Source organism: Papio anubis, chromosome 7, assembly GCF_008728515.1.
Source record: "Papio anubis isolate 15944 chromosome 7, Panubis1.0, whole genome shotgun sequence".
NCBI lineage: Eukaryota > Metazoa > Chordata > Mammalia > Primates > Cercopithecidae > Papio > Papio anubis.
Window position 1 is genome coordinate 12,073,613 of NC_044982.1, and position 27,349 is coordinate 12,100,961.

The 27,349-nt window shown below is 47.6% G+C and overlaps 2 protein-coding genes and 1 long non-coding RNA gene across 5 annotated transcripts in view; 2 read left to right on the plus strand and 1 right to left on the minus strand.

The window, feature by feature from the left end:
- Positions 1-4,527, minus strand: part of LOC110743825 — a 12,284-nt gene extending 7,757 nt beyond the window's left edge. The window contains exons 1-2 of the long non-coding RNA XR_002523487.2: positions 4,154-4,527; positions 1,375-1,513 (exon numbers count right to left, since the gene is read on the minus strand). This is a non-coding gene — a long non-coding RNA (uncharacterized LOC110743825). The remainder of the gene's footprint in view (positions 1-1,374; positions 1,514-4,153) is intronic.
- Positions 1-8,306, plus strand: part of SERPINA12 (serpin family A member 12) — a 21,433-nt gene extending 13,127 nt beyond the window's left edge. Inside the window, exons 4-5 of one of the 3 annotated variants that reach the window (XR_004184792.1) lie at positions 2,090-2,679; positions 7,450-8,306. Coding sequence is in view for 1 of the 3 variants with exons in the window: in XM_017961499.3 (XP_017816988.1) it covers positions 2,090-2,281 (192 nt within the window). In the remaining 2 variants the exon portion in view is untranslated. Of the gene's footprint in view, positions 1-2,089; positions 3,399-7,449 lie in introns of those variants that run through there. The other 2 variants (XR_004184793.1, XM_017961499.3) reach the window with 2 other exon arrangements.
- Positions 8,307-10,279: 1,973 nt separating this feature from the next.
- On the plus strand, positions 10,280-26,312 carry SERPINA9 (serpin family A member 9). The gene is made up of 5 exons (XM_009212188.3): positions 10,280-13,012; positions 19,248-19,892; positions 21,517-21,790; positions 24,031-24,178; positions 25,761-26,312. Exons 2-5 carry the CDS (start codon positions 19,265-19,267, stop codon positions 25,962-25,964), a joined length of 1,254 nt encoding a protein of 417 aa, XP_009210452.2. The 5' UTR covers positions 10,280-13,012; positions 19,248-19,264; the 3' UTR covers positions 25,965-26,312.
- Positions 26,313-27,349: the final 1,037 nt, after the last annotated feature.

The following is a 27,349-nucleotide window of genomic DNA, read 5'->3' on the forward strand; positions in this document are numbered from 1 at the left end:
TCTTTCTTTCTTTCTTTCTTTCTTTCTTTCTTTCTTTCTTTCTTTCTTTCTTTCCTTCCTTCCTTCCTTCCTTCCTTCCTTCCTTCCTTTCTTCCTTCCTTCTTTCTTTCTCTTTCTTTCTCTTTTTCTTCCCCTCTTTCTCTCTTTCTTTCTTTCTTCTTTCTTTTTTTTTTTTGACGGAGTCTTGCTCTGTTGCCCAGGCTGGAGTGCAATGGTACTTCTTGGCTCACTGCAACCTCCACCTCCCAGGTTCAAGCAATTCTCCTGCCTCAGCCTCCTGAGTAGCTGGGATTACAGGCGCCTGCCCCATGCCCAACTAATTTTTTTTTGTATTTTTAGTAGAGACGGGGTTTCACCATGTTGGCCAGGTTGGTCTCAAACTCCTGACCTCAGGTCATCCACCCATCTTGGCCTCCCAAAGTGCTGGGATGACAGGCGTGAGCCACCGTGCCCAAGGCCACACGTTTTGTGTGAGTTGGCGTAAGCATGTGCTGCATAGGAAGATATGACCAAGCAAAGGGGCCTGTGGCCTCTGGCAAAGGTGAGCACCTGATTGCCTGGGGCCAAAAGAGAGCAGCATATAAGTAGGGTCACCAAATTTAGCAAATTTCATACAGGGTACCCAGTTAAATTTGAATTTTAGACCGGGCGCGGTGGCTCAAGCCTGTAATCCCAGCCCTTTGGGAGGCCGAGACGGGCGGATCACGAGATCAAGAGATCGAGACCATCCTGCCTAACACAGTGAAACCCCGTCTCTACTAAAAAATACAAAAAACTAGCCGGGCGAGGTGGTGGGCACCTGTAGTCCCAGCTACTCGGGAGGCTGAGGCAGGAGAATGGCGTAAACCTGGGAGGCTGAGCTTGCAGTGAGCTGAGATCCGGCCACTGCACTCCAGCCTGGATGACAGAGTGAGACTTCGTCTCCAAAAAAAAAAAAAAAAAAAAAAATTGAATTTTAGATAAATGATGAATAATTTTTTTAGTGCCAGTATGTTCTGAATATTGCACGGGACATACTTACACTAAAATATATTCATTGTTTATCTTGAATTCAAATTTCACTGGATGTCCTGTATTTCACCTGGCAACCCTACTTTGGGGTTAAAAAGGCATTGAAGGAGGGGAAAGATTTCAACGAGCAGAGATGGGTGCGGGAATGGGTGCAGCAGTGTGGCCAAGGCTGGGGGTTTTTGGATATCATGGAGTAGTGGGTGGTGGGGGTTAGGTGCTTAATGGAGATGAAGTGGGAGGTTCAAGCCAGTCTGGGAAGGATCCAGCTTGCCAAGCTGAGCCTGCTGCTCTGAATCAGATGGCACAGATTCCACCGTATTTTTCACGTTGACATAAGGAACACAGTTACTAGAATTTTCTCACGTTTGAGCTTTCCTGCCACAGACTTCCCACAAACATTCAACACCAGCTCTGAAGGTCTTGTTGAGTTTAATGGCTTGTTTCGTTCTGTAGTTACGTTTGCTGATAGCTGTGATTCTAACACAGGATACTGTCCTGTTTTCTGCAAGGAAAATTGTGAGAATTTTGCAGACTAGAAAGAAATGTGCAAGGATTTCACACATACCCATCAGCTTCCCAGTACTGATCACCTGTTTACAGATGTTGATACCTTTGGAGTGGATTTGGGATGCAAGTCATCTCAGAGCTAATCCAGAATCTTCCTCCCTCTTAACCATCCACCAGGTGGATGAAAGGAGGTGCTGGAGGCTTCAGGGTGGGGATACCACCACCTCACTTTCACCCAGCTACAGCCCAGTAGACCTTTTCTGCCATGGCTGTGGTTGATGCTTCCCTGTAACCCATGAGAAAGAGAAGCAAACCCCACTCCATCTCTCCCCACATCGACCCCCGTAACTGATGCTCTCCCTGCACCATCTTTTCCTTCACGTGGCATCTGCTTGTCGAATATTCTCCAGCATTAATGGCAAAAGAGCCAGAAACCCTGGAGTAAACCAAGTTACTGCTGTGCTGGACAGCTTGGCCCAAGTTGTCTCCCTCTCTGATCCTCTCTGGGCCTCTGGCCACCATGGTCGCTGAGCAGCTTGGCAGTCCCTGACTTTGCCCTTGGCTTCCACAGGCTGTGCACAAGGCTGAGCTGAAGATGGATGAGAGGGGTACGGAGGGGGCCGCTGGCACCGGAGCACAGACTCTGCCCATGGAGACACCACTCGTCGTCAAGATAGACAGACCCTATCTGCTGCTGATTTACAGCCAGAAAATACCTTCCGTGCTCTTCCTGGGAAAGATTGTTAACCCTATTGGAAAATAAAGGAGAATTCCTGCTTGCCGCAGACCCCGAACATGGCTTGGGGGTTGAACATGTTCCGTCTTCCTGAGATGGAAGTGACAGGCACGGTTCAGCTTAGCCCCTCCCCGTCACCATCTCCCTAGACTGCCCGAAAGAGCAAAATTGCAAGTTCTAGGAAGTCCTGTGCCCCGTTCCCTCCCTGCCCATTCAAATGCTGGGATTCGATGCCCCACCCACTCGGTGGCATTCTCCTCTCCCCTCCAGCAGGCAGAGGGACTCTGTGATTTAATAAACAAACGTTTCTCCCCACAGCCCTGCCCCAGGTTAACTGGCTATTGGTGGATAATTTGGGGAAGGTATGGGCCACCGCAAGTACCTGGAGACTGGAGGGAGAGACTGGGTTCAAATCCTAGAATGAGGTATCTTTGGGAAAGCCACAGACCCTCTCTGGGCCTGTCTTCTTATTTCTGAAGTGAAGGTCCTGCCACTCCCTTTGGGGCTCCGAGGAAGCTAGTTCAGTGCTTTAAAAAAGTTGTTCCCGCCTCTGTGAGCCCTTGGCGGGACAATTATCTGTCCCAGTGTGTCCACGTGGGAGCTCTGGGCTCAGCCAGCATCCAGGTGGATGGGGAAACAGGGACGAGCCAGTCCAGCCCCCTCGGGCAACATTAGAAGGACGAAGTCTAGAGTAGCAGCTAGAATTTGCCGCCAGCTTTATCCATTTCAGGCACAAAAAGAACGTCCTGGCACCCTCCCTCCCCTGTCCCCTCCTTATCTTGTTGTCAAAGGTAGATCCTGCGGTTTAAACCTGTTAGCAAGTTCAATTGAAGAGTGAGTGGCTCCAGAAAATGCGGCCCTGCAGGGCCGCCTGTGGCCACTAGAGGGCACCAGGTGCTCGCAGGGCCGTGCACAGGTCCCCGGCCTGGGGCAAGCTCGTTTCAGGCATCTGGTTCCTTCTTCTCCTGCAGGGAATTCCCAGGGCTTCCGGTGTTTGGAGAGGAGAGGATACTTGCTGGCTTGGCACTGAGAAGCCTCGGCTGTTACTACTTATCATTTCCCGGGCCTGTTTAGCAGTTTGCAGCTCAAAGTGTCCTTTGTGTTCTGGTCACAAGTGCTCTCAGAGCAGCCAGAGTGGGCGCCCCTATGACAGACGTGGAAACTGAGGCTCAGAGAAGTGAAGTGGCTTCCTCGTGGCCTCAGGGTTAGCCACATGCAGCAAGCGCCCCATCTTCTGGTTTGGGGCAGGAAGGGAGGAGTCCCCAGAGGCTGGTGGAGAAGGCTGCCTGGTGGGGGGCCGGGGCTGGTGGACGGTGGTGAAGGCTGAGCCTGGGAGCCCAGAGTGCTCAGCCCCTTTTCCAGAGGGTGGGGGTGAGGGAGAAGGTTGAGACCCCGCACAGGGACACAGACCTGGGGAAAAGGCTGGGAATCTCAGCCGAGCCCTTTGCCGATATAATTTCCCCTGCCCCAGCCTGAAGGGTGGGTATGGAAAGACACAGAAACCCTCAGCTACGGTGTCAGGTGCACAACATATGACACTGGGGACGTGACACAGCCAGGCAAGCCACTGAGTGGCCGGGTGACCTGGGCATGTCACTAAACCTTTCTGAGCCTTAGCTGCTTCATTTATTGAGAGAGGATCATAATATCTACCTCAGCGGCTAAGCTAGAGTCTAATACCCTCTATCTACCTACCTACCTCTGAGGATCACATGAGGTTGCATGGCCATCGTGCCTGGCACGTGGGCTTGCAGTAGAGAGCCCCTGCTGCGGTCCTCCACCAGCCTCCCCCCGTGTCTGCGATGACCAGCTGTTTCCCAAAACTCTGCCCCAGGCATTTGCTTCCACCGTCTCCTCTAATGGGAATTCCCTCCTCCAGCCTAACAAACTCCTACTTACCTTTTAATACCCAGGCCATTAGGACCTCTTTGTGAACTCTTCTCTACCTTTCCAACATCTTCCAAGCAGCCTCTTCCAAGCAGCCTTCCAAAACCCTCACCTCCATGCATGACGATGGCGAGTGGGTCTGAATGTTCCCTCCAGCCCCCATGGGCTGCAGTCAATCCTCCATTAAATGATGACTTCCGGGCTGCAATCTCTGAGCTCATTGTTGATATATGTAGACCGGTTCCTGCCTTCCTGGGGCTAATAATCAGTGAGGGAAGCCATCATGAATACAATAAACACACATTTGTCATGAGCTGCAGTGGGCACAATGAAGGAGATGTTGCAGAGCTTGCAAAGGATGTCACAGAAGGATTACATCCAGTCAGACGGTCACGTGTCACAGAAGGATCACACCCAGTCCGGGGGTCACGTGTCACAGAAGGGTCACGTCCAGTCCGGTGGCCCAAGAAAGGCTTCCTCGGGATGTAACATTTAGGGAGAGCTCCAAATGCTGGGAACTCATCTGTTTTTAAACTGTAGTTAGGAATTAAAACTGCATATAGAAGTGTTTTTTCCAGCATAGTTAATAATATGTTAGATACTGATTGGTATTTCTAAGTAAACCAATAGAAATCAGGCGTAAGCTCGAGTTCTTTATTCATCTTCCTTTTAACTAATTCTGTTTTTAAAATGACAGTTGCATACCTTAAATATTTTTAAATATGTTCTGCTTTCATAGCCACATTTGTATTATTCACTGTAAAAATAAATTCTATTTTGAAAAAGAAAAAAAGAGGAAGAAATGAGGGTGGGAGCCCCGGGAGACCCCACCAAGCAGTGGGAACAGCGTGTGCAAAGGCCCTGAGGTCAGGAGTGGCATGGGTGAGGAGCTGAAATGAGATGAGTAAGCAAGAAGGGGTGGGAGTGGGGCCGAGAGGTAGGTGAGAAATCGTGGGCCACAGAGGGATGCTGGTCTTTAATTGAAGAACTATGGTGGGCTGCAGCAGGTGTGCAGTTTGAGAGAGACTCAGGCAAGTCCATGTGTTGTGTGTCCCTCTGCCTGCAGACTAGGTGTCCTTGTATCCCCCATGCCCAGGCCGGTACATGCCACAGAGCACACACCCAACACGTACTTGCTGGAAAGAAAAACTGCCCTGCCAATCACCCGTGTCCAGACACAGTCAGCCCGCTCCAAAGCTCCCCTCTCCTCTGGGAGGGGAGTCACATGCCTTAGCCTGGCAGTGACTGGGATGTGGCCGTGCCTGCTCCTTCTTGTAGGTCCGTGTGCCATCTCCCTACATCTTCCAACTTTCCTGGATGCTCTCCTTGCTCCTCATCCTCTCCCACTCCCACCACTTCCCTCCAGCGTGTTACTCAGTCTTTCAGGGAAGGTCAACCACTACTCCTTCTCAGAAGCCTTCTCAGGTCACGTATTTGTGGGCCGACCGACCTTGTGAATAAATGAGTGAATGAATGAGTGGATTTTGATTTTGACATAACCAGCACTTCCTAGATGCCTATCAAAACCTGGCACGACATGAGTGCTTTCCCCATCTCACTGGCCCACAAGCCTTCCAGTTGGTGTGACCGTCCCATTTTACTGATGAGAAAACTGAGGCTCAGGAAGATCACATCACTTGCACAAGGTCCCACAGCGAGACAGCCACAGAGATAGGAGCAAATACAAATCCCCTGAGCACTTGTGGCTTTTATTTGTCCCATCAGTTCATCCATCCATCCATTCAACAAATATTCACTGAGTGTCCTCTCTGTGTGGGGACACAGAGGGGCTTTTAGGGGCTTGTGAATAAAATATAGAAAGATCCTTGCCCTTGCAGAGGTCTCAGGTTACTCGGGAGAGGCAGGCAATTAACAATAGGTGTGATCAAGAAACAAGGACATACAAACCTGGCCAATATGGGGAAACTCCGTCTTTACTAAAAATACAAAAATTAGCCAGGCATGGTGGCATGCACCTATAATCCCAGCTACTTGGGAGGCCGAGGCAGGAGAATCACTTGAACCTGGGAGGCTGAGGTTGTAGTGAGCCGAGATGGCAGCACTGCACCCCAGAACAAGACTCCGTTAAAAAGGAAAAGAGAGCAGAGGAGAGGACAGGAGAGGAGAGGAGAGGAGAGGAAAGGAGAGGAGAAGACATTAAGTGGAGTGGGTAAGGGTGACTAGAGGTGCCAGTGGCCCTGGCAGGGGTCACAGCCAGCCTCCCCGGGAGGCTGAGACAGTGGGTTTTATGGTTCTCCTCTCCAAAACCTCTGCTGCGCAGTCCTCTGGAGCCTTCAGCCTGGGAAATGCCCATGCAAATGAAGGGGACCAGCCCCTCCACACCTGTGGGCTTTTCTCACCAGGTGGGACGAGAGACTGAGAAAAAAAATAAAACACAGAGACAAAGTATAGAGAAAGAAAAGTGGGCCCAGGGGACTGGCACTCAGTATACGAAGGACCTGCACTGGCACCGGTCTCTGAGTTCCCTCAGTATTTATTGATTACCATTTTCACTATCTCAGCAAGAGGAATACGGTGGGAGAGGAGGGTGATAGTGGGGAGAAGGTCAGCAAGAAAACATGTGAGCAAAGGAGTCTGTGTCACAAATAAGTTCAAGGAAGGTACTATGCCTGGATGTGCACGTAGGCCAGATTTATGCTTCTCTCACCCAAACATCAGTGGAGTAAAGAATAACAGAGCAGCATTGCTGCCACCATGTCTCGCCTCCCACCACAGAGCAGTTTTTCTTCTATCTCAGAGTTGAACAAATGTACACGGATTTTATACCGAGACATTCAGTTCCCAGGAGCAGGCAGGAGACTGGCCTTCCTCTATCTCAACTGCAAGAGGCTTTCCTCTTTTACTAATCCTCCTCAGCACAGACCCTTCACGGGTGTTGGGCTGGGCAACGCTCAGGTCTTTCCCATCCCATGAGGCCATATTTCAGACTATCACATGGGGAGAAACCTTGGACAATACCCGGCTTTCCAGGGCAGAGGTCTCTGCAGATTTCCTCAGTGCATTGTATCCCTGATTTATCAAGACTGGAGAAGGGCGATGACTTTTACCAAGCATACTGCCTGTAAACATTTTGTTAACGAGGCACATCCTGCACAGCCCTAGATCCCTTAAACCTTGATTCCATACAACACATGTTCTTGTGAACTCAAGGTTGGGGCAAAGTTACAGATTAACAGCATCTCAGAGCAAAGCAATTGTTCAGGGTACAGGTCAAAATGGAGTTTTTTATGTCTTCCTTTTCTACATAGACACAGTAACAGTCTGATCTCTCTTTCTTTTCCCTACAGCAAAGGTGGACTTGATGCATAAAAGAGGGATTCACCCTAACCAAGAATGAGGGTGCCCAGTGTCACAGGACCAGGATAGAGAGGCTGCCTTGGTGTGGTCCAGCTTGAGCTACACGACACAGAAAGCCTCTGTGCAGCCTCCGAGCAGGGGCTTTTTTGCCTCTTCCAGCATAGGCTGGGTGCCAGGAGTCTGGTTTGCTGTCTTCCCCCACCCTGCCTGCAGCATTGCCTGCCTGGACTGAGGTCATTCATGTGGGTGCATGACAGAAGTGATAGACTGGTGTGTTGGCAAGGATGATCACAGATGGGAAGTCCTAGTTCCTGGCCCTGCTTCTCCCAGACACTGACTGTGGCTGGAGCAAATACCTTCTTCCTCTTGGGCTTCCACTGCCCATTCGTGCAATGATGAGGTTGCCCTGGATGCCCCCAGAAGACTTGTCTATTTTGGGCAATACTTTGATGTTCATATTGGAAATGCTAGAACTGGCTCCAAAGTCTTATGTATAGTGATTCTCCCATGCATTTGTTTAGTCAATAAATACTTACTGGGAATCTACTATGTGCCAGGCTGTGTTCCAGGGAGGGAGAAGCCAGGATCGACAGGAGGGACAGGGACCCTGTTCAAGCAGAGCTGAGGTCACATGGCCTGCTTCCTCCCCATTTCCTAGTGTCCCCTTCAGAACCAGCCAGGAGCACGTTCCCTGCCCCGCTGAGTCACCATGTCGGTGCTCAGGTGTTCCCACAAGGGTGCAAAGCCAAGGTGACCTTTCTCGTTGGGAAACCAGCTCTCCATTAGTGCTCAGTTTCTCAAATTTTATTTACTCCCAAACCACGTTCATGATTAGGACTGAATTCCCATCTCTTTTGTACATTATTTGCTCAAGACTTATCCTTAAATCAATTCATGTTAGGAAAAGAACATTTGTTTAAATAGAAAAATTAATATTGCAGTCATACATAGAAACTAGCACAACTTGCCACAAGTAGAAAGTAAAAATGCCCACAACAAAACTAATTCGGTGATTAAATTCTACCAAGACTGTCACAGATCGCAGGCTCCTAGCCTATGGTGTGCTCCCCCTTGTTAAAAAGGAAAGTCAGCAAGTCTAAGATGGTGGTAAAGATGGGCTGGCATCAAGCCGAGACTCACTCCAGGGGGAACTCAGAATGATCAAAAGAGAACTGGAAGAGGGAGGACTTTGCCACTGAGTGATTCCACATCGTGAGCAGAAACCACCTGAGATTGTTTACCTTGTGAACAGAGCAGTTATCTCCCTGATCCCTGGAGACCTTGGCCAAGGTTGGAATGTTTTCCTGATTATGTCCTTGACTGATTGGCTTTTCTTTCTTCTTTTTAAATTTTGGAATAATTTTAGCTTCACAGAAAAGATATGAAGAGAGTCCACTGAGTTTCCACGCACCTTCGACAGCTTTACCTAATGCTAACATCTTCCATGACTGTGAGACGTCGGTCACAACTAAGGAACGAATGTTGGTAGCTTACTATTCACCAAACTAGAGAATTTATTTGAATTTCATCATCTTTTTAAATGAATACTTTTTTTTTTCTGTTCCAGCATCCAATCCAGGATACACGTCACATATGGATCTATCTCCCTTCCCCATCTCCACCCTCAGTTTGGTTCAGATTCCTAAAAGTCAGGGGATCACACTGGGCAGGCTAGGAAATGAACAAAGTTGCAGCAGAAAGGGTGGCAGGGACCTGCACTTCCTGAGACAGATCCATGGTGGGGACTGTGGATCTCAGCTGGGGAGGCTTCTTGACAATTCGAAGGGTACCCTGTAGCTAAGATGGCACTCCAAGAGTAGCCTTGAGGCACCCAATCTGCTCCACTGTTAGGAGAAATATTGAGTGAAATATTTAAACAAGTACTGAAATAGAAAAGTATAAAGATGTAGTCAGATTTTTAAAATAGTATGAATATCTCCAACAAACCAAAAATGGAGCAGAAGCATAAGAATGTGTGAGGCAGGCAAGAGATCCTGTAGCCAGGGTCCTAAGAGGATCCCAGAAAGGCCTGGACATAGCAGGAGACGCTCCATGAAGGAGTATGGACTTGGGACAAAGTTCCATCTTGATGGACCCATGGAGATCTACTCCTGGCTGGTTGCTACTCCAGCAGGCTTGGTTTTATGAATTTGGGGAGAAATGAGTCTTTACTTTCAAGGAGGCCCTGAGGCCCCAGAAACTGAGGACCTTAGAGCTAGAGGAAACCCTGAAGAGCTTCTCTCTGGGGCAAGGACCGAGGGTGGAGTGAGGGCTGGGAAGAGGAAGCATCCAGCCCTCTCCACTCTCAAGTCTTCTCGTCTTTCCCTGGAAAATCTGATTAGGTAGTTCTGCATGGGACCTGGGAATTTGCATTTTAATGAGAGCCCAATTAAGCTTGGTAAGTTCCATACTTCTTCAGGTTACCTCTCTGTGTTTTACCAACTATGAGTCTTTACAAAAGTCCCTGGGTGTGGGTGAGCCAATAGTGCCTGGCCCTCAGGGTTCCCAACATCCCTCCCACTTGCTCCTTCCCATGTAATCTGCTACCTCTCTCCGTATTACTTACTGATCATAGTCCCAACCCTGGAGGATGCCACACAAAGTCCAGACTGTCTAATCAGGGAGACTGACATATGGGAAGGTAAACTGCTCTGGTTTGCTCCAGGTGTTTGTAAAGGGAGGGGCAGACTTTCTGTGGCATCTAGAGAAGACTTTGTGCAGTGGGTGATTTTGAGCTGGAGCTGGCAGGATGGAAAGGAGTGTTTCAGGCAAAGAGAGTGAGATGGGTAGTTCAAGCCAACTGAGATATATATGTAATCATAGAGAGTAGAGGACGAAACAGCAGGGTGGCATTCATTTCAATTTATTGTATTTTGATTTTTATTTAGGTATAATTTACATAAAGTACACAAATATCACAAATATTTCTGCCCACTATTTCTTCAAAATTTTCTGTTCTCCACTGTCCCTCACTTTTTTTTGCCTAGAACTCCAGTTACACATATGTTAGTCCATTGATGTCGTCCCACAAGTCACTGGGACTCTTTTTTTATTACTATTATTTTCCAGCTTGCTGTCTTCAGTTTGAATAGTTCCTATTGATATATTTTCAAGATCACAGATCTTTTCTTCCATAGTACTAAATTTTCTGTTAAACCCAGCCAGTTAATTTTTCATTTCAGATATTAAGTTTTTCATCTCTAGAAGTTTGATTTTTCTCACATTCCAGTAAAATTTTTATTATTTAAGCATCTTTTAAGTAGCTGTTTTAAAGTCCTTGTCTGCAAATTCCTTAATCTCTATTATGTCTGAGCCTGTTTCTATTGCTTAATTTTTCTGCTGGTCATGGATCACATTTTCCTAGTCCTAGAATGTCTAGCAATTTTTGATTGGATGCTGGACATCATAACATTACAATTTTGTTGTCTTCCTTTACAGTGTTTGAAATTTGTTTTAACAGACAATAAGTTACTTACAGATCTGCTTGAGCTTGTCAAGGCATGTTTTTAAGCTTTGTTAGGGTAGGTCTAGTGCAGCTTTAATTCAAAGTTAGGTTAGCCCTAATGCCAAGCTGTGACACTTTTGGGTCTCTACTGAATGCTCCAGGTCTCTCCACTTTGGGTGGTCATAACCTTAATATATCCTCATGCTTTGTGAACTCTGGAAATTATTTTGTTTATACCTTCACAGTAGGTTTATTTTTTCTTCTGTGTGTGTGAGTGTGTTTGCGTGTGTGTGTGTGTGTGTGTGTTGACCAGCCATGTGGAATTTCACTTTATGCATGCAGAGCTTAGTACTTAGCTTTGGACTTAAAGAGACCCCTGTGCACATTTCTAAAGCTCTCCTCTAGTCCTTCACTGCACAAATTGTAGCTTCCTCAGTTTTCTCAAACTCTAATATCTGTCTCCTAAGCTCAGCAAGCCTCCCATGCCCTCTTTGGGTTTTCTTCCACATGTTCAGAAAGTGTTCTTAGGCAGAAAATTGGGACAATTGTACAGCTTATCTCATTTTTTACCTCCCCTGCCTGTTCTCTAATGTCTGAATTGTCTTATATATTTTTTGAGTATCTCAATAGTGTCATAAATTTTGTCCAGTTTTCTATCTGTTTACAACTGTTTGCAACCAATATCAGTTACTTTGTTTTAGCCAAAAGTGTAAGTCAACTCAAATTTTAGATATATACCTGTGTAACTTTACCTTAAGTAGCTACAGGACTTTTCATCATCCTGAGTTACCCTGTCCTCAGTTTGCTGTCTTACCAGTCAGGATTACTCTTGCTTATTACCTTGCTTATTACCCTTGCTTATTACCAGTCGGGATTACTCTTCAGAGGTAAACAGATTATTTCATTTTATTTCAATTCATTTATTCTTTTGGCAACCATGTACTGGACCATGAGTACTGGCCAAAGAGTGGGTATACAAGTAGACAAAATCAAGGTAGACAAGATCCCTGATTCATGAATTGTTCAGTCACACAAATAAATGTGAAACTATGACAGTGATAAGTGTTTCACTGAGAAGTTAATGGTACTATAAAAATAGTTGCTAGAAGAAATTTTTCGTATTTGAGTGATCAAAGAGAGTTTCCTTGAGGGAATGATATGAACTAGGGCCTAAATAATGAATAAAAGTTAATTAGGGGAAAAGTCAGATGAAGAGAGTTGGAAGGATATTCCAGAAATAGGAAACAAGAAATATCACATGTGAGCATAAAAATTAATGGGCAGAATGGGCTGACACGGATGTCAAGGGCAAGGGGCTTCATGATCTGCGATGAAGTTGGAGGGGCCAGCAGAGCCCAGGCTGTGCAAGTTAAGACTTCAGTGTTCACTTTGGGAAATGGGAAGCTATTGAGACATTTTAAATAGTAAGTGACACAGTCAGGTTTGAGTTTTAAAAGACTATTCTACCTGTCACATGCAGAGTGAATTGGAGGAGCAGGACAGGGTATGTGGAGAGAGCTGTTAGGAAGCTTTGTGGTAGCCCAGGCAAGACACAATGACAGCACAAATAGCCTGCCCGAGGGAAGGCAGAAAAAAGTGGATGAAGTTGTGCAACATTTAGGAGGTAAAGTTGACAAAACTGGGGATAAATTGACATGAACAAGAAGGAAGTGCAAGGATGCCTCCGAGGTTCAACTAACTAGGTGAATGGTGGACCCAGTGACAGAAATGTTGAAAAGGGGTTTCGGTTGTGGCTGTTGCTGGGAGATGGTTCTTGGGGAGGAGTCTGAGTTCATTGTGGTTCATGTTGCATGGAAGGTTTATTTGCAACATCAGGAGGAGATATCAAGTAGGCGGTTAGACATATAGAGATCAAAGGAAAGGATTGAGCTGGAGAATAAAAATAATATATCATTTGCATGTCTAGCTGGAGAATAAAAATAATGTATCATTTGCATGTCTTAGTAATGAAGTCGTGGGTGTCGTGGCATGAGATCAGCTGGAGGGAGAGGAGAGATTAAAGTGAGGAGAGAGCTACAACCAAGAAAGCGAGTGCCAGGGCTCGCCAACCGTGCAAGGACAGGGCAGGAGAAGAGGAACCCGCAAAGGTGGGTAAGGAGGAGGTGCAGAGAGATTGGGAATGTGTTGTCACTGAGCCAGAGGGAAGGACTGGATCAGAGCAAGGTCTTCCGTGTCAAATGCAGCTGGGAAGTCAAGGAAGATGAGAACCTAGATATACTCTTTGGCTTTTAGTAGCATCTGGGTCACATTTTTGTGAATACAGAGAAGCCAGGCTGGAGTGGACCAGTGAGTGAGTAGGAGGTAAGGCCACAGAGGCCATGAATACACAGCTCTTGAAAATTTGGGCCACAAGGGGAGGAGCAGTGGCCTCCCTTGGAAATAGGACAGCAGTTAGAAGCAAGTGAGAGGGTGAAAGGAGTGTTTTCGTTGTTGTGTTGTTGTTGCTTTCTTTGTCTTAACAAGCAAGACTTGAACAGTTTCCAAGCTAACAGTAAGGATCAGGTTGACACGGAGTGTTTAAGTACAGAAAAGAGAGTTGGAAGGGTCCTGAGATGGAGAGAGGAGATACTTTCCAAGGCCCAGGAAGGGGGTCTGGACATCAAAGGAGGGCAGATCCTCTGCTTTGTTGGTAGAGTGGAGGTGTAGGGGAGAGAGAGGGGTGACTGGGCAAGTAGGGATAGGCAGAGAGGATGCCCTTTGAGGGAAGCTGAGACAATTCCTTTTCATAGGATCTCTCTTTTATGTGACATAGGAGGCAAGGCTGTCTGCTGAGTGTGTGTGTGTGTGCACATGTGGGCACACATGCATATGTAGCAGGGTGGGCATCCACTCCACCCTGGAATAAAAAGGTTAAGGACATGGAAAAGGTGAAGGTTTCCCCTGAAAATGGGAGAGTGAGCTGATGAGTTACCTGTTGCCAGGTGGATAAAGGTTGGTGGTTGGGAACCCGCAGTGGACAAGGCTGCCTTGCAGAACCTCTCTTCCAGCAGCATTTGGCAGGGAAGGAGCAGACAGGTAGGTTCTACTACACATGGAGCCTTGTCACTGGGCTGGGACATGAAGACAAAGGCCTAGGGGTGAAGCACTTTAGATTAAAATAAAGCCCTTGACACCCAAGCTGGATAAAGAGGCAAATGAAGATAAGGGATGGGGTGAAATTTAGGAATGCAAACAGGTGGGTCCTCAAAGGTGAAGCTGGGGTGGTAAGTCAGGGCCCAATAAATAAGGCTCTTGAATGCCAGGGCCTTGAGCATTTTTCCTGAGCTCAATGGGGAGCCACTGAGGAATTCAAGGTGAGGTGAATGATACACCAGATCAGCATCTGGAAAGGTCACCCTGTCTGCAGGGTGGAGTGCTTGGAGATGGGAGTGGGTGAGAGACAATGGAAGGTGGAATGCAGGCTGTGGTAGCTGGGAGGGAGAGGCCCAGAAGAGGTAAGCCCTGGGGACGGCAGAGTGTCCCTGTCACCCCAAAGAGCAGAGTCCACTGGTCAAACGCTCACATAAACCCAGGCCACAGCCAAAAGAGGGGCAAGGGCCTTGGCAGGGCTGGGAGAGAGAAGGGATGGCCACAGGAGGACAGGAGTTCAGGGTGGGGAGAAGCGAAGTGGGGAGTGCGGTGGATTTTAAGAGCTGACTGAATGAGCTTTGGCCACGGTTTTCCCCCAAGAGAGCAATGACCTGGGGGCCCTCAGACATAGAGCCCAGACTCAGAAGAGAGGGAGGGACCTTTTGAGATCACCTCTTCCTGAAGTCTTGTGAAAAGCAGAGACTTACCTGAAGTCACATGGAGGCCAGTACCATTGATGAGTCAGGACACTTGCTAGCCAACTCACCGACTTCCGGTGGGTCTCCCCTACTCAAGCCCAAAAGAAACAAGACTTGAGGCATGGAGGCCACGTCTAATAGGCCATCTCTGCTGATGGGGATGGGGAATTCTTTGGGGGGCACAACCCAGTGTCAGTGGGGGCCCCCTGAAAGCCACCTGCCCCACCCCCAGCCTCCACAGAAAGGGGCACAGACCCCTGGTGCTTGTGGCATCCTGGCACCTGGCAGCACCTCCCCTCCATGTGGCGGATGTCCTCTTCCTTCAACCTGGTCCTCTTTCCCATGGTCATGAATAGCCAGGGACACTCCTATTCCTTCATCCTGGTTCCAAGGGAGGAACACAAAATCATAGGAGCCACAAAAGAGATGCAGCTTTGGTCTCCTGCCCACCATGGGCTGAACGCCGCGCTGGGCATTCTGCAGACGTTATCTCGCCCTTCCTCAGAGCTGCCCTCCTTACAGATAGGGGTCGAAGCAATTCAGAAGGTGAAGCAATGCAAAGACAATGCTGTTCTCTCAACAGAAAGTACTGCTCTGAGGTTAGGAGGGGAGGCCATGATCTTGCTTAGGCTCTGACTTCTGAGTGGCCGTCAAGATCAAGTGCTGCCACTTCATCATTGAGGCTAGAGGGCCTGCAGACCCCAAGTAAACACAGTAGACCCCAGCTTATCGCAGGGAAGCCTGCAGATGCCACACTCTTACATGGCTTCCTGAAGAGCCCCAGTCTGTCACAGAGCTCATCAAATACAAGAAACTCGGGGTTTCAGTCCCATATTCCAGGAGGCCTCCTTTGTTTCACCACTCTGGTCTTTTTTTTTTTTTTTTTTTTTTTTTTTTGAGATGGAGTTTCACTCTTGTTGCCCAGACTGGAGTGCAGTGGCCTGATCTCGACTCACTGCAACCTCCGCCTCCCAGGTTCAGATGATTCTCCTGCCTCAGCCTCCTGAGTAGCTGAGACTACAGGTGCCCACCACCATGCCTGGCTAACTTTTGCATTTTTAGTAGAGATGGGGTTTTGCCATGTTGGCCAGGCTGCTCTTGAACTCCTGACCTCAGGTGATCTGCCCGCCTCGAAAGTGCTGGGATTACAGGCCTGAGCCACCGCGCCCGGCCACCACTCCAGTTCTGAGGCTGGTGTAAATGCTTCTCCATCTCAGGGCAGTGCACCAAGTGTCTACTGAGCCCTTACATTGGGTACTTTTCCGTGCTGGCAGGGGAAGCGGGAAGGAGGACAGGAAGCAGGTGTGTAGAGCAGTGAGGAACACAGACAGGTGCCAGGATAGTCTTGAGAATTCTCTGCTGCTGAGGTTCTCTGCAGCCATCCCCCAGTGGGTTTCAGGGCCCAGAACCAAGCACATCCCTGCATGGGGCCCCCTCTCTCTGCAGCCCGTCTCTCCCACTCCCCAGCCCTTCCTGCCAGCTTCTCTGGTGCTGAGATCTGTGTCACAGAACCTTTTCTGTTTCTCAAAGCTGCCTGGCTCTGGGTTCCCTCTGGGCCCTTGCACAGGTGGTCCTCCTAGCCTGAATCTCTCTCTTCTCTGCTTTTCCCCTTTACCTTGCTAACGTTTTTCAAGTCTCCATCAGCTGCCACTTCCTCTGGAAGCCTTTCTCATTATGGAATAGGTGCACCCAATGCCTGTACTTACTCATCCCACACACACTTCTTGTGCCTAGTGGTGTTTGCTAATTGCCCGTCTTCCCAGTGGGCTCCTTAAGGACCAGGGCCTGTCTCTCTGTCCCTCATTGTAGCCCCAACACTTGCTACAGCACCTGCATAATAAGTGTACATGTTCAACCCAGTGGACCAAATGCATGAATTACATACGCAAAGAACCTAGAGATTATCTAAAGGCATGAGTGTGGTCAGTGGTAATCCACTTGGTAATAGAAGTCGAGTAAATTTCAGAAGTGGCAGAAGAGAGAAGGGAGAGAGTGATGAAGTCACAACAGGAAAGGGGGGCCAGAGAGGGCCTCTCAAGCCAGAAATAGCTAAGCAGAGTCTTCCAGAGTGAGAAACAAGGGCTTTTCCATGAGCAAAGGAAGGTGGCGTCCAGGAGGGGCATTTGTAGGAGAGTATGCTGTGCCTGAGCAGGGGCTGGGTGAGTGAGAGGAGGAGGGAGGGAGGTGGACCCTGGGCTGTTTGCTATTGGTGTTGACTACAGAGACTGCAGATAAATACACTGACTGGCAGTGGGGCCGAAGAGAGGGGAAGCAGTGAACTCTTAATGCCATGTGTCACAGGGTTCCCAGCGAGCCCTTTAAGAGACAGGACCCTGGCTATCTGTCCCCGATTGTAGCCCCAACACTTCCATCTCCCAGCAGATCGTCTCTGTGCAGAGTCAGATTGGTGAAGTTTCTTAAGAAAACCATTTTGAGGAAACACGACCAGAGGAGGGAGATGAGTCCAGAAGCCTTCAGGATTGTACAGTGGGAGGAGATAAGGCGGGTTAGGACCAAGGGAAGAGCAAAGAGATGGAGAGAAGCTGGGGCTTGCAATGTCTTGGGGAGGAAGAACAGTGTGGGGAAGAAGGGTGGCCGAAGAGGGCAGAGAGACCATCAGTCTCCTGACTTGGAAGATGACAGCATGGGTAAAATGGCCTTCTTGGAGAAAGGGAGAGATGGGGCACTCAGGGTAGGGGCAGCTCCGGAGGTCAGTTCAGAACATGTTGGCAAAGAGTCCAGTAGGTGGATGGATGGATGTGAGCATAACTTAGAAAGAAAACTCCACCTTAGTCAAACAGGCAAACACAAAACTACAAAAGAGAAATCGTCCAATCACATAAGTGGAAATGGAGAGAAATGAACAGGTTTGCAAAAGAATTACTCATTCAGTAAAAGGGTTCTTTATAAAGTTCCATCTAAGTTAAATTACATCTGGTATAATGAAATGTGATTCATTTACGTATTTCATTTCCACAGAGAAATTGTTCGGAATGTGGCTGTCACGTTATGCTTGGTCTGACATAGACAAGTGACTGTGTGTGGCAGTCTTTTTGTCACTTTCGGCGAAGGTTCTCTTGTCTTTTCCTTCTCCATTTCTGGCAAAATAATTGTTCACTTGTTGACTGAATTCTTGCTCCAGTGGGTAAAGTCTTTCCTTCACAATCGGGAGTAACACTTCATGCCGGTGCTCCTAGGAGAAGAGTGGGTGGCAGCCATTCACACCGTAGTATAAATGACTAAAGAACAAAGTTTGATGAAGGGCAAGAGGGGTTATGAAGGCACTGTGCTTGTGAAAAGGCTGATGGGGGGAAGGACATCCAGGTCATGGGAGAGAAATTGTACAATTGGTGAGGAGAGAAAAGGCTTCAGACAGATGTGACCTATTGGAGCACACACCTGCTTTACCTTCCCCTCTGGCTGAGCACAAACCCCACCTAGTCTTGCACTGGATTCATCATACACCGTCCTTCTCTAAAATGACCATTTACTGTTGTATCTCAGGGTCAACCCACAGGGTTGGAGCTCCTCTGTAAAGGTGTGTTAAAGTGAATGAGATCTTTCTGATGAAATTGAACAGGTGAGGGTGCTGTCGGCAGGGCTGTGGAGACCTGCGAGCATTACTTCATAGAGTTGCCCAAATCAAATGCTCTCTGACTTCAACAAAACAGCAGTAAAAGTAATGTATTGAGCAGTCACCATGTGCCGGGTCCTGTGCTGCACAATGTATGTGCCTTATCACACTCAGTCCTCTGAACAGCTCTGTAAGGTAACTGTCTCTGTTTTACAAAGGCGAAACAGAACCAGAGGGGTTACTTGTCCACCATGAATGTCAGGGTTGGATACAAGCCCAGCCCTGTTGGGGTTTGAAATTGCTATCAGGTCATTTAGTCTGAAGTCCCCTTGGTGCCAAAGTCTTGTCAGCTGAGGCTTGAAGGGGAAGCAGACAGATGTGGCTGGAGCTGCAGCTCATCAGCAACTGACCGCCAGTGCTCAGGGCACCTCGAGGACCACAGCAAAAAGGACAGCCTTTTGCTCCAGGTTTCCACTTTTTGAGAGATATGAACACATTAGTAAATGTCTGTTTCTGGGAAGAGGCAGCCAGGGTGAGAAAATAATCAGATCTACACAAAATGGATAAAGAATGTGTGGAGGGACCTCCAAAGGGTGAGAAACCACTTCTGGCTGGCTTTGCAATCTGGTCTCACACTCTCAATTCTTAAAAAATAAGTCCATGAAGCAGAAAAAAGCATGGGATTTGGAATTTGGGACCTGACTTTGAAGCCCACACAGAACACAGACAAGTCAACCGTGTGGTTTGGGGTAAGTTACGCAGACTCTCTGTGGCCTGTTTACTCATTTGCAAGTAAAACAGTAATGATAATACCTACATCATGGGACTATTGCGAGGCTCAAAGGAGATAACGTGAGAGAGCTCTGCTAGCCGGCCTATTTGTCTTCATTCTGCTGCTGATGGCGTGGGGTGTTGAAGTGTCTCTGATTCAGGGCCTGGACCCTCAGTTTACCCCCTCAATGGTTCTTACTTCTCTTGCAGACGTATTTGGTTCCAAAATGGCATCTTCCTTTTATGGAGTACTCTTTGCTGTTGGCCTCTGTGCTCCAATCCACTGTGTGTCCCCGGTCAATGCCCCCAGCGGATACCCCCACCCATCCTCCACAAAGAGCACCCCTGCCTCACTGGTGTATTCCCTCAACACCGACTTTGCCTTCCGCCTGTACCGCAGGCTGGTTTTGGAGACCCCGAGTCAGAACGTCTTCTTCTCCCCCATGAGTGTCTCCACTTCCCTGGCCATGCTCTCCCTTGGGGCCCACTCAGTCACCAAGACCCAGATTCTCGAGGGCCTGGGCTTCAACCTCACACACACACCAGAGTCTGCCATCCACCAGGGCTTCCAGCACTTGGTTCATTCACTGACTGTTCCAAGCAAAGACCTGGCCTTGAAGATGGGAAGTGCCCTCTTCGTCAAGAAGGAGCTGCAGCTGCAGGAAAATTTCTTGGGCAATGTCAAGAGGCTGTATGAAGCAGAGGTCTTTTCCACAGATTTCTCCAACCCCTCCATTGCCCAGGCGAAGATCAACTGCCACGTGAAAAAGAAGACCCAAGGGAAGGTTGTAGACATAATCCAAGGCCTTGACCTTCTGACAGCCATGGTGCTGGTGAATCACATTTTCTTTAAAGGTAAGGATTTGAGAAGTTGATTTTTATTTATTTATTTTATGATGATGCTGATGATTTTTGCTTAGTGAAATACACAAGGCAGACAAAGCCTAGACTGCAGGGTGGAGAAATGGGAGGGCCTGAGCTCTAATTAGCTTTGCAGTTAGCTGATTGCAGGACCTGGGATAGCTCATGTTTCTCAGTTACAGTGGGGGACTCATTTAGTTCTCTTTGGGTAGACAGATAAAGTGTCTCGAGGTGTGTTTACATTTGACTCAGTGGGAAACCCATAGGAAAAATCTGGAAATTACTTGAGAGAAAGGATCTCTTGCCACCAGCAGTTGTCCCACTGCCCCTTGAAAGTTTTAAAGAAGGAACATGGAACTCTCTGACAACCCAGTTTAAGAAGCAAATCCAAGAGTGTGAACACTTTCATAGGTGTAGAAATGTAGACAAGTTGATGTGACTGTCATTCATATCTCATATATTTATGAAGTCTCCTTCATATATAACTGCATATACATTATATATATATATATATATGTTAGAGATTTACAGTTTTCACTGTGTTGTAGGGAATGCACATCAGCTTTTAAATCAAACAACTTGGATTTGAATTTCACCTCTGCCCCACACTTGCTCTATGATCCTTAGCATGTGTCTCTAAAAGATTTATCATGTGTTGAGTGCCTGACCTGTTCCACTCATATATCCTGACTGGACTGGTTTATCTGTCCATCCATCCAGGCATGCACCTAGCCAACCAGCCAGACATCTATCCATTAACGTACTCATCTATCCATCTACCCATTCACAAAGCTATCCATCCACTTGTCCATCCATCAGTTCATCCATCCATCCACCTAGCTAGCCAACCACCTGTCCATTAATCTATCCATCTATCTACCCACCCTATATCCACCCATTCACCAAACTATCCACCCATTTATGCATATGTCATTCATCCATGAATCCATGCATGCATCCATCTATCCACCCAGACAGCCAAACATGTATCCATTAACCTGTTCATCCCTCCACCCTCCATCTACCCATCCAGCAAACTATCCGCCCATTTATCCATCCATCAGTTCATCCATCCATCCATTTATCCATCCATGCATCCATTCATCCACCTAGCTAGCCATCTAGCTAGCCAACCACCTATCCGTTAATCTGTTCATCTATCTATCCATCCATCAGTTCATCCATCCATCCATCCATCCATCTATCCACTCAGCCATCCAACCATCTATCCATTAGCTATTCATCTATCCATCCACCCTCCATCTGCCAAGCTATCCACCCATTTATCCATCCATCCTGCAAAGAGGAAAGAGAAGGAAAGAAAACTGGTATGCTTTGAGCCCTTACTAAGTTACCTTCACTTTGTGTTGTTCTATTTAACTTAATTCTATTTTTAATTGAAATACAATTCACATGTCATAAAATTCACCATTTTATTGATTTTCAGTATATTCACAAGTTTGGGCAACTACTCCGCTGTGTAATTCCAGAGCATTTTTTTTTGTCACCTCAAAAAGAAACCTCATACCCATTAGCAGTAATTCCCCATTTCATTTTACTGTCTTCGCCTCACTAATTGCACTTTGACATAAAGACCTCATTTCTCTCTTTGTGCTAGCCAAGTGGGAGAAGCCCTTTTACCCTGCATATACAAGAAAGAACTTCCCATTTCTGGTGGGCAAGCAGGTCACTGTGCGTGTCCCCATGATGCACCAGAAGGAGCAGTTTGCTTTTGGGATGGATACAGAGCTGAACTGCTTTGTGCTCCAGATGGACTACAAGGGAGATGCCATGGCCTTCTTTGTCCTCCCTAACAAGGGCAAGATGAGGCAACTGGAACAGGCCTTGTCAGCCAGAACACTGAGAAAGTGGAGCCACTCACTCCAGAAACGGTGGGTGTCTGTGTCAATCTGCGTCAATCTGCTGGGCCCTGAGGCAGGGGACGCACACATTCAAAGATGGGGGAGAGATTGTGCTAACAGTTGTTGGATAATCACTTCTGAACAATGAGCACCAACTGTATGCAGGACAGAGAGCCTGGGGCTGTCTATACATGTTCACACTTGAAGTTCACTATCACCTGATGAGGAGTCTTAATACCACTCATTTCACAGATGAGGAAATGGAGGCTCCAAGGTGGTAAGTGAATTGTCCAAGGTCATGTAGCTGTTACATGCTAGCAGAGCTGGCACTAGAAGCCAATCTGATATTGAAATCCATGGAACGATCCCATAAAAGCAAGCAAACAAAAGCACTGGTGATCACATATAAGAAAGAGGATAACAATATTACCAAATCCAAAGGTTGGTGAAAAGATAAAGTAACCTACTATTTACAAAGTGCTTAGAAGAATTCCTAGAAGATGGTAAGTGTTCAGTAAATGTTAGCTAATAATGTTATTATTAGTCCCATAATTATTATGGTGAGTATAAAAATATGGAGAATATCAAAAAGATTAATCATGAGATAAAAAAGGAATGTCAAAGTTTTATGTTCTGTCTCTTAGCAATATACTGTTGGCATCGTAGAATGATTTCAGCAGCATTCCCTGGTGCTCATAGTCTGGGAAGAGAGAAGGAAGGCTGCAGTGTAACTGGAATTCAAGAAAGAGACTGGGCAATGCCCTAGGGGAGGGCAGGAAAGGTGCTGAGGAGCTTCTGAGCAGAGAGAGGTCACTTTCAGCTGGGACTGAGGGACAGCTTCAAGGAGGCGGTGGAGTTTACTGCACATACGGGTAGCATATGAGCACACTGAGGCTTGGGAAGGGCAGCTTTGGTAGACGACGCACTGGCAAGAACTCAAAGTCAAGGACGAAGAGATGCTGCAGGGTGTGTCAGCGACTTCTCTTCTCAGGCTGCATCTGGGGCTGGGGATAAGAAGAGGAGGTGGCACAGAAGCTCAGGGAGGAAAGCATGGAGCACAGAGCAGCAGATGGAGCACAGAGAAAACAGGGAAAGGGGATAGTGGCAGGGAAGAGAGAGGTGTCCCTGGCATGAGGGGTCACAAGATACCTGTCAGATGAGGACTGAAATGTGTCCACCCAATATTTTTGTGCTTTCCTTGCTGTGAGTCACTAAGTACATAACCTTGGGCAAAGCACTAAAACTAAGCTTTACTATCTTTAAAATGGGGACAGTGTTGTTGAATGTGCCTGGGACAATGTCTGGCATATAATAAACGTTCAGGCTGGACTCACGCCATAATCCTAGCACTTTGGGAGTCTGAGGCAGGTGAATTGCCTGAGCTCAGGAGTTCAAGACCAGCCTGGGCAACACGGTGAAACCCTGTCTCAACTAAAATACAAAAAAATTAGCCAGACGTGGCCATGTGTACTTGTAATCCCAGCTACTTGGGAGGCTGAGGCAGGAGAAAAGCTTGAACCCAGGAGGCGGAGGTTGTAGTGAACCAAGACCATGCCGTTGCACTCCAGCCTGAGCGACAGAGCGAGACTCCATCTAAAAAAAAAAATGTTCAGTACATGCAAGCTGTTTTCTCTTGGTTCAGAGGGAAAAAAATATTGTGCTAAATTATCAGGTGGTGCTGTTCAATATAGTAGCCACTAAGCCACCTGCAGTTATTTACACTTAAATTATCTGAAATTCAGTAAAATTAAAATTTTAGTTTCTCATTTGCACAAGCCACTGTTCAAGTTGCTCAATAGCCACACATTGCTAGTGGCTACCATACTGGAGAGCACAGGTCAAGGATCTTCCCAGTATCACAGGCAGTTCTGCTGGACTTTGCTGCTCTAGGGCATTAGCAGGGCCTGCATCAGGAAGTGCTGGTGAGGAGGTACTCTGGACAGTGAGTGAGTGGTTGATGAGCTTCCATTGCTACTTGACGTCTCCTGTTGGTTTCTGCCATAGACTCCCTTGCCGACCACCTTCTCACCTCTGCACCCACTTCACTGGGGGCCGGTCTGTCTCCTTGCATGTTTTTAGTGCTGGACCTGCTCAGTTGGGAGACTTACTTCAAGAGCAACCTGGGGTTCTTGGCTAGGATGTGTTGACTTTTTTAGCAGCAAGTAGCAATGGCTGGAGGAAGAACAGAGTCTCCCAAAATGGCATCTAGGAGCAGAGATGCAGACATCATGGGCTTGTGACCTCATTGTTTCCTTTTCCCTACTGCACAGGTGGATAGAGGTGTTCATCCCCAAATTTTCCATTTCTGCCTCCTACAATCTGGAAACCATCCTCCCAAAGATGGGCATCCAAAATGTCTTTGACGAAAACGCTGATTTTTCTGGAATTACAAAGAGAGACTCCCTGCAGCTTTCTAAAGTGAGTTGAATGAGAATATTTGCAAAAAAGTCCAAGCAGAAGCACCTGCAGAATTAATCAAGTGCTCTTATGTCATTGATAAGGAAACAGGGGCCTGAAAGGTGAAATGAGGTTCTTCTGAGGCCAGAAGAACCGAATCTTGCGACCTACGGCCACCATCCCTCCGGCACACAGCATGTGTTATCCCTCTTCACTCAAACGTTCCGAAGGCGTGCTCAGCAGGCAGCTGCTCCCCTATGCCTGCTGCAGGCGAGCAGGTGCTCCCCTGGGATCTGACCTCACCTTCTTCCTCCCTGGAGTTTAGGCCCTCACACAGGCATCACAATATGGCTGCCCATAGGCCATTTACACCCTGCAGGTGTGTTGTGTGGCCTTCAGTGTGTAAGGAGAGAGAGAGAGAGAGAGAGAGAGAGAGAGAGAGAGAGACAGACAGAGAGAGACAGACAGAGAGAGAGACAGAGACAGAGGAGAGAGAGAGGAGACAGAGAGAGACAGAGAGAGAGGGGGGAGAGAGAGAGACAGAGAGAGAGAGAGAGAGACAGAGAGAGAGAGACAGAGAAAGAGAGAGAGAGACAGAGAGAGAGAGAGAGGAGAGAGAGAGAGAGGAGTTTTAAAACGTAGTATATTGGATCTAAAAGTCTAGATTTCTGATCCTCTTGAAACAAATCACTGACCCTAATTCCCACATGGCAACAGTGAGTCTATGTGTCCACATGGCAGCCATCACCGGAGTTGAGTTGTAAGTGACCCTTTTAGTCAGACAGGACCCTCCAGGAAATGTGGGCACCCCATGCTCTTACAGGAAGTCTCCCTCAGTTAATTGGGGTTACCTACCTAACCCCTGCACACATATGGGTTACTGATCCCTGACCTAAAATTTTATTTTGATAATGGATTATAATAGTCAGAAGTGATCCTGGGGCCACTGAAGGGGACCTTTGTCACTGGTCTACAGAAAATGCTGAGAGGCCCCACTGGAATATGATCAGCATAATGGACCTTTTCTCGAGGACAATGCATCTGTGAGCCTATGAAAAACAATGCCTGTAGTCACAGGAGCTCAAGTCTCCCTGAAGCTTAGAAATCCAGGAACTCCAGGTTAAGAATCTCTTCCCTAGAAGACAAAGAAGGGATCTAACCTTAGTCATATCAAACCCATGTCTGCCATGCGAGAACTGCAGCAATCACCACTGCTGGCAAGTCCACAAGCATTTGCTTTGTATGATCTCCCTTAATTTACACAATAACCTTACGGGACACATGCAATTATTATTACCTTTTATAGATCGGGAAACTGAAGCACGTGGCATCTAAATAATTTTGCAACCATAAGTGGCAGAACTGAGATTCATTCCTATCTTCCTGGTCTGTGTTTGTAACCATCTCACTCCCGGTGTAAGGACCAATGGGCCATAGTCAACACCCACTGCAATGTACTGAGCAAACCCAACGCCAGGCATTTGAACCTTGAATCCTTTCAAGGTAGACATCACCATTCCAGGGCAAAACACTCAGTTTAGTTTACTCAGTTAACTAAAAGTGTCTCTACTGGGGCCACTGATGTTTGTTTTTCCCTTGGCAGGCAACCCACAAGGCTGTGCTGGATGTCAGTGAAGAGGGCACTGAGGCTGCAGCAGCTACCGCCACCAAGTTCATAGTCCGATCGAAGGATGGTCCCTCTTACTTCACTGTCTCCTTCAATAGGACCTTCTTGATAATGATTACAAATAAAGCCACAGACAGTATTCTCTTTCTAGGGAAAGTGGAAAATCCCTCTAAATCCTAGGTGGGAAATGGCCTGTTGACTGATGGCACTTTGCTAATGCACAAGAAATAACAAACCACATCCCTCTTTCCGTTCTGAGGGTGCACTGACCCCAGTGGAGCTGCATTCACTGGCAGGGATGCCACTTCCAAGGCTCAATCACCAAACCATCAACAGAGACCCCAGTCACAAGCCAATGCCCGTTAACCCCAGTCAGTGCCCTTTTCCACAAAGTCTCCCAGGTAACTAGCTTCATGGGATGTTCCTTGGGGCTCCTGGGAATGGAAATATGCCAACGCAGGTCAGGCACCTTTATTGCGAATTATAATAACACATTCAATAAAACTAAAATACGAATTCAACTGTCAACAGGGTCCTAATCTGAAAATGATTTACTGGTGAACTCTCAGTGGCTGGGCTGCCGTCCCATGACATCTCAGAGGCTGCATGATTTGTTTTCCTTCATTTATTCAGCAAAAACTTACTGCGCACTTAATATACACTAGGAGTAAATCAGAGAAGATTCCTGGCATGTTAGGCCTAAATGGGGGAGACAGACCCCCTACAGCAACAACTAAACCAAACCTATAAACATGGTCATAACTGCTTATAAGTGCCATGAAAGCATTGAATTAGGATGACTGAGAGTGAGGGGAGGACAAGAGAGGGGTGTGAGCATAAAGGCTGTGAGTCAGGAATGAGCGGCATGTTGGAGGGACAGAGCAAGGACCTTGTAGCATCATGTGGGGCAGATGGAAGAAATGAAGACACAGAGGCTCAAGGAGGTCAGCTGGTGGAGGCCGTTGTTGGCCAAGGAGAGAGCCTGCGTTTGTGGGGAGCACCAGGACACAGGGTGACGAGGGCTAATGCATGGGCTGTGAAGGTCTTCCTGGGTGCCGTGGAACAGTTTTCCATTTCCTCAAGCCTGGCTGTCTCCCTGACTCTGATGATGTCGTGTATGCACATGCAGCCTTCTGGGTGCTCAGCCCCTTCCCTGCGGGTCTGTAGCGGCAAAGGTCCTGCTCCCATACTCTGAGTCCTGAGAGCAGCACAACGAGCAATGGGCCACGGTGGCACCACAGCAAAGGCAGCTCATGTCCTTTGAGTCAGACTCACCATCCCTCCCTCCCTCATTGCCTGACAGGCTGTGCTGGCACCTCTGCATCACCCTCATTACCAACGGCATCTCTGGCGGCCTCCACGGAGCCCTTGCTCCAGTCAGATCCAAAGGCTCCTCTTCTGGGGACCCACGTGCCCCACCCACCTTGGATGTGCCAAGGGCCTCATGTTGGCTTTCTCATGCTGTTTTACAAGAAAGAAATAAAACAGAAAGGAGTTACGCTGGAGAGCTGGCAGAAGTCCCAGGGGAACCTAACCCCCGCTCCTCACGCTCCCACTTTATTTCA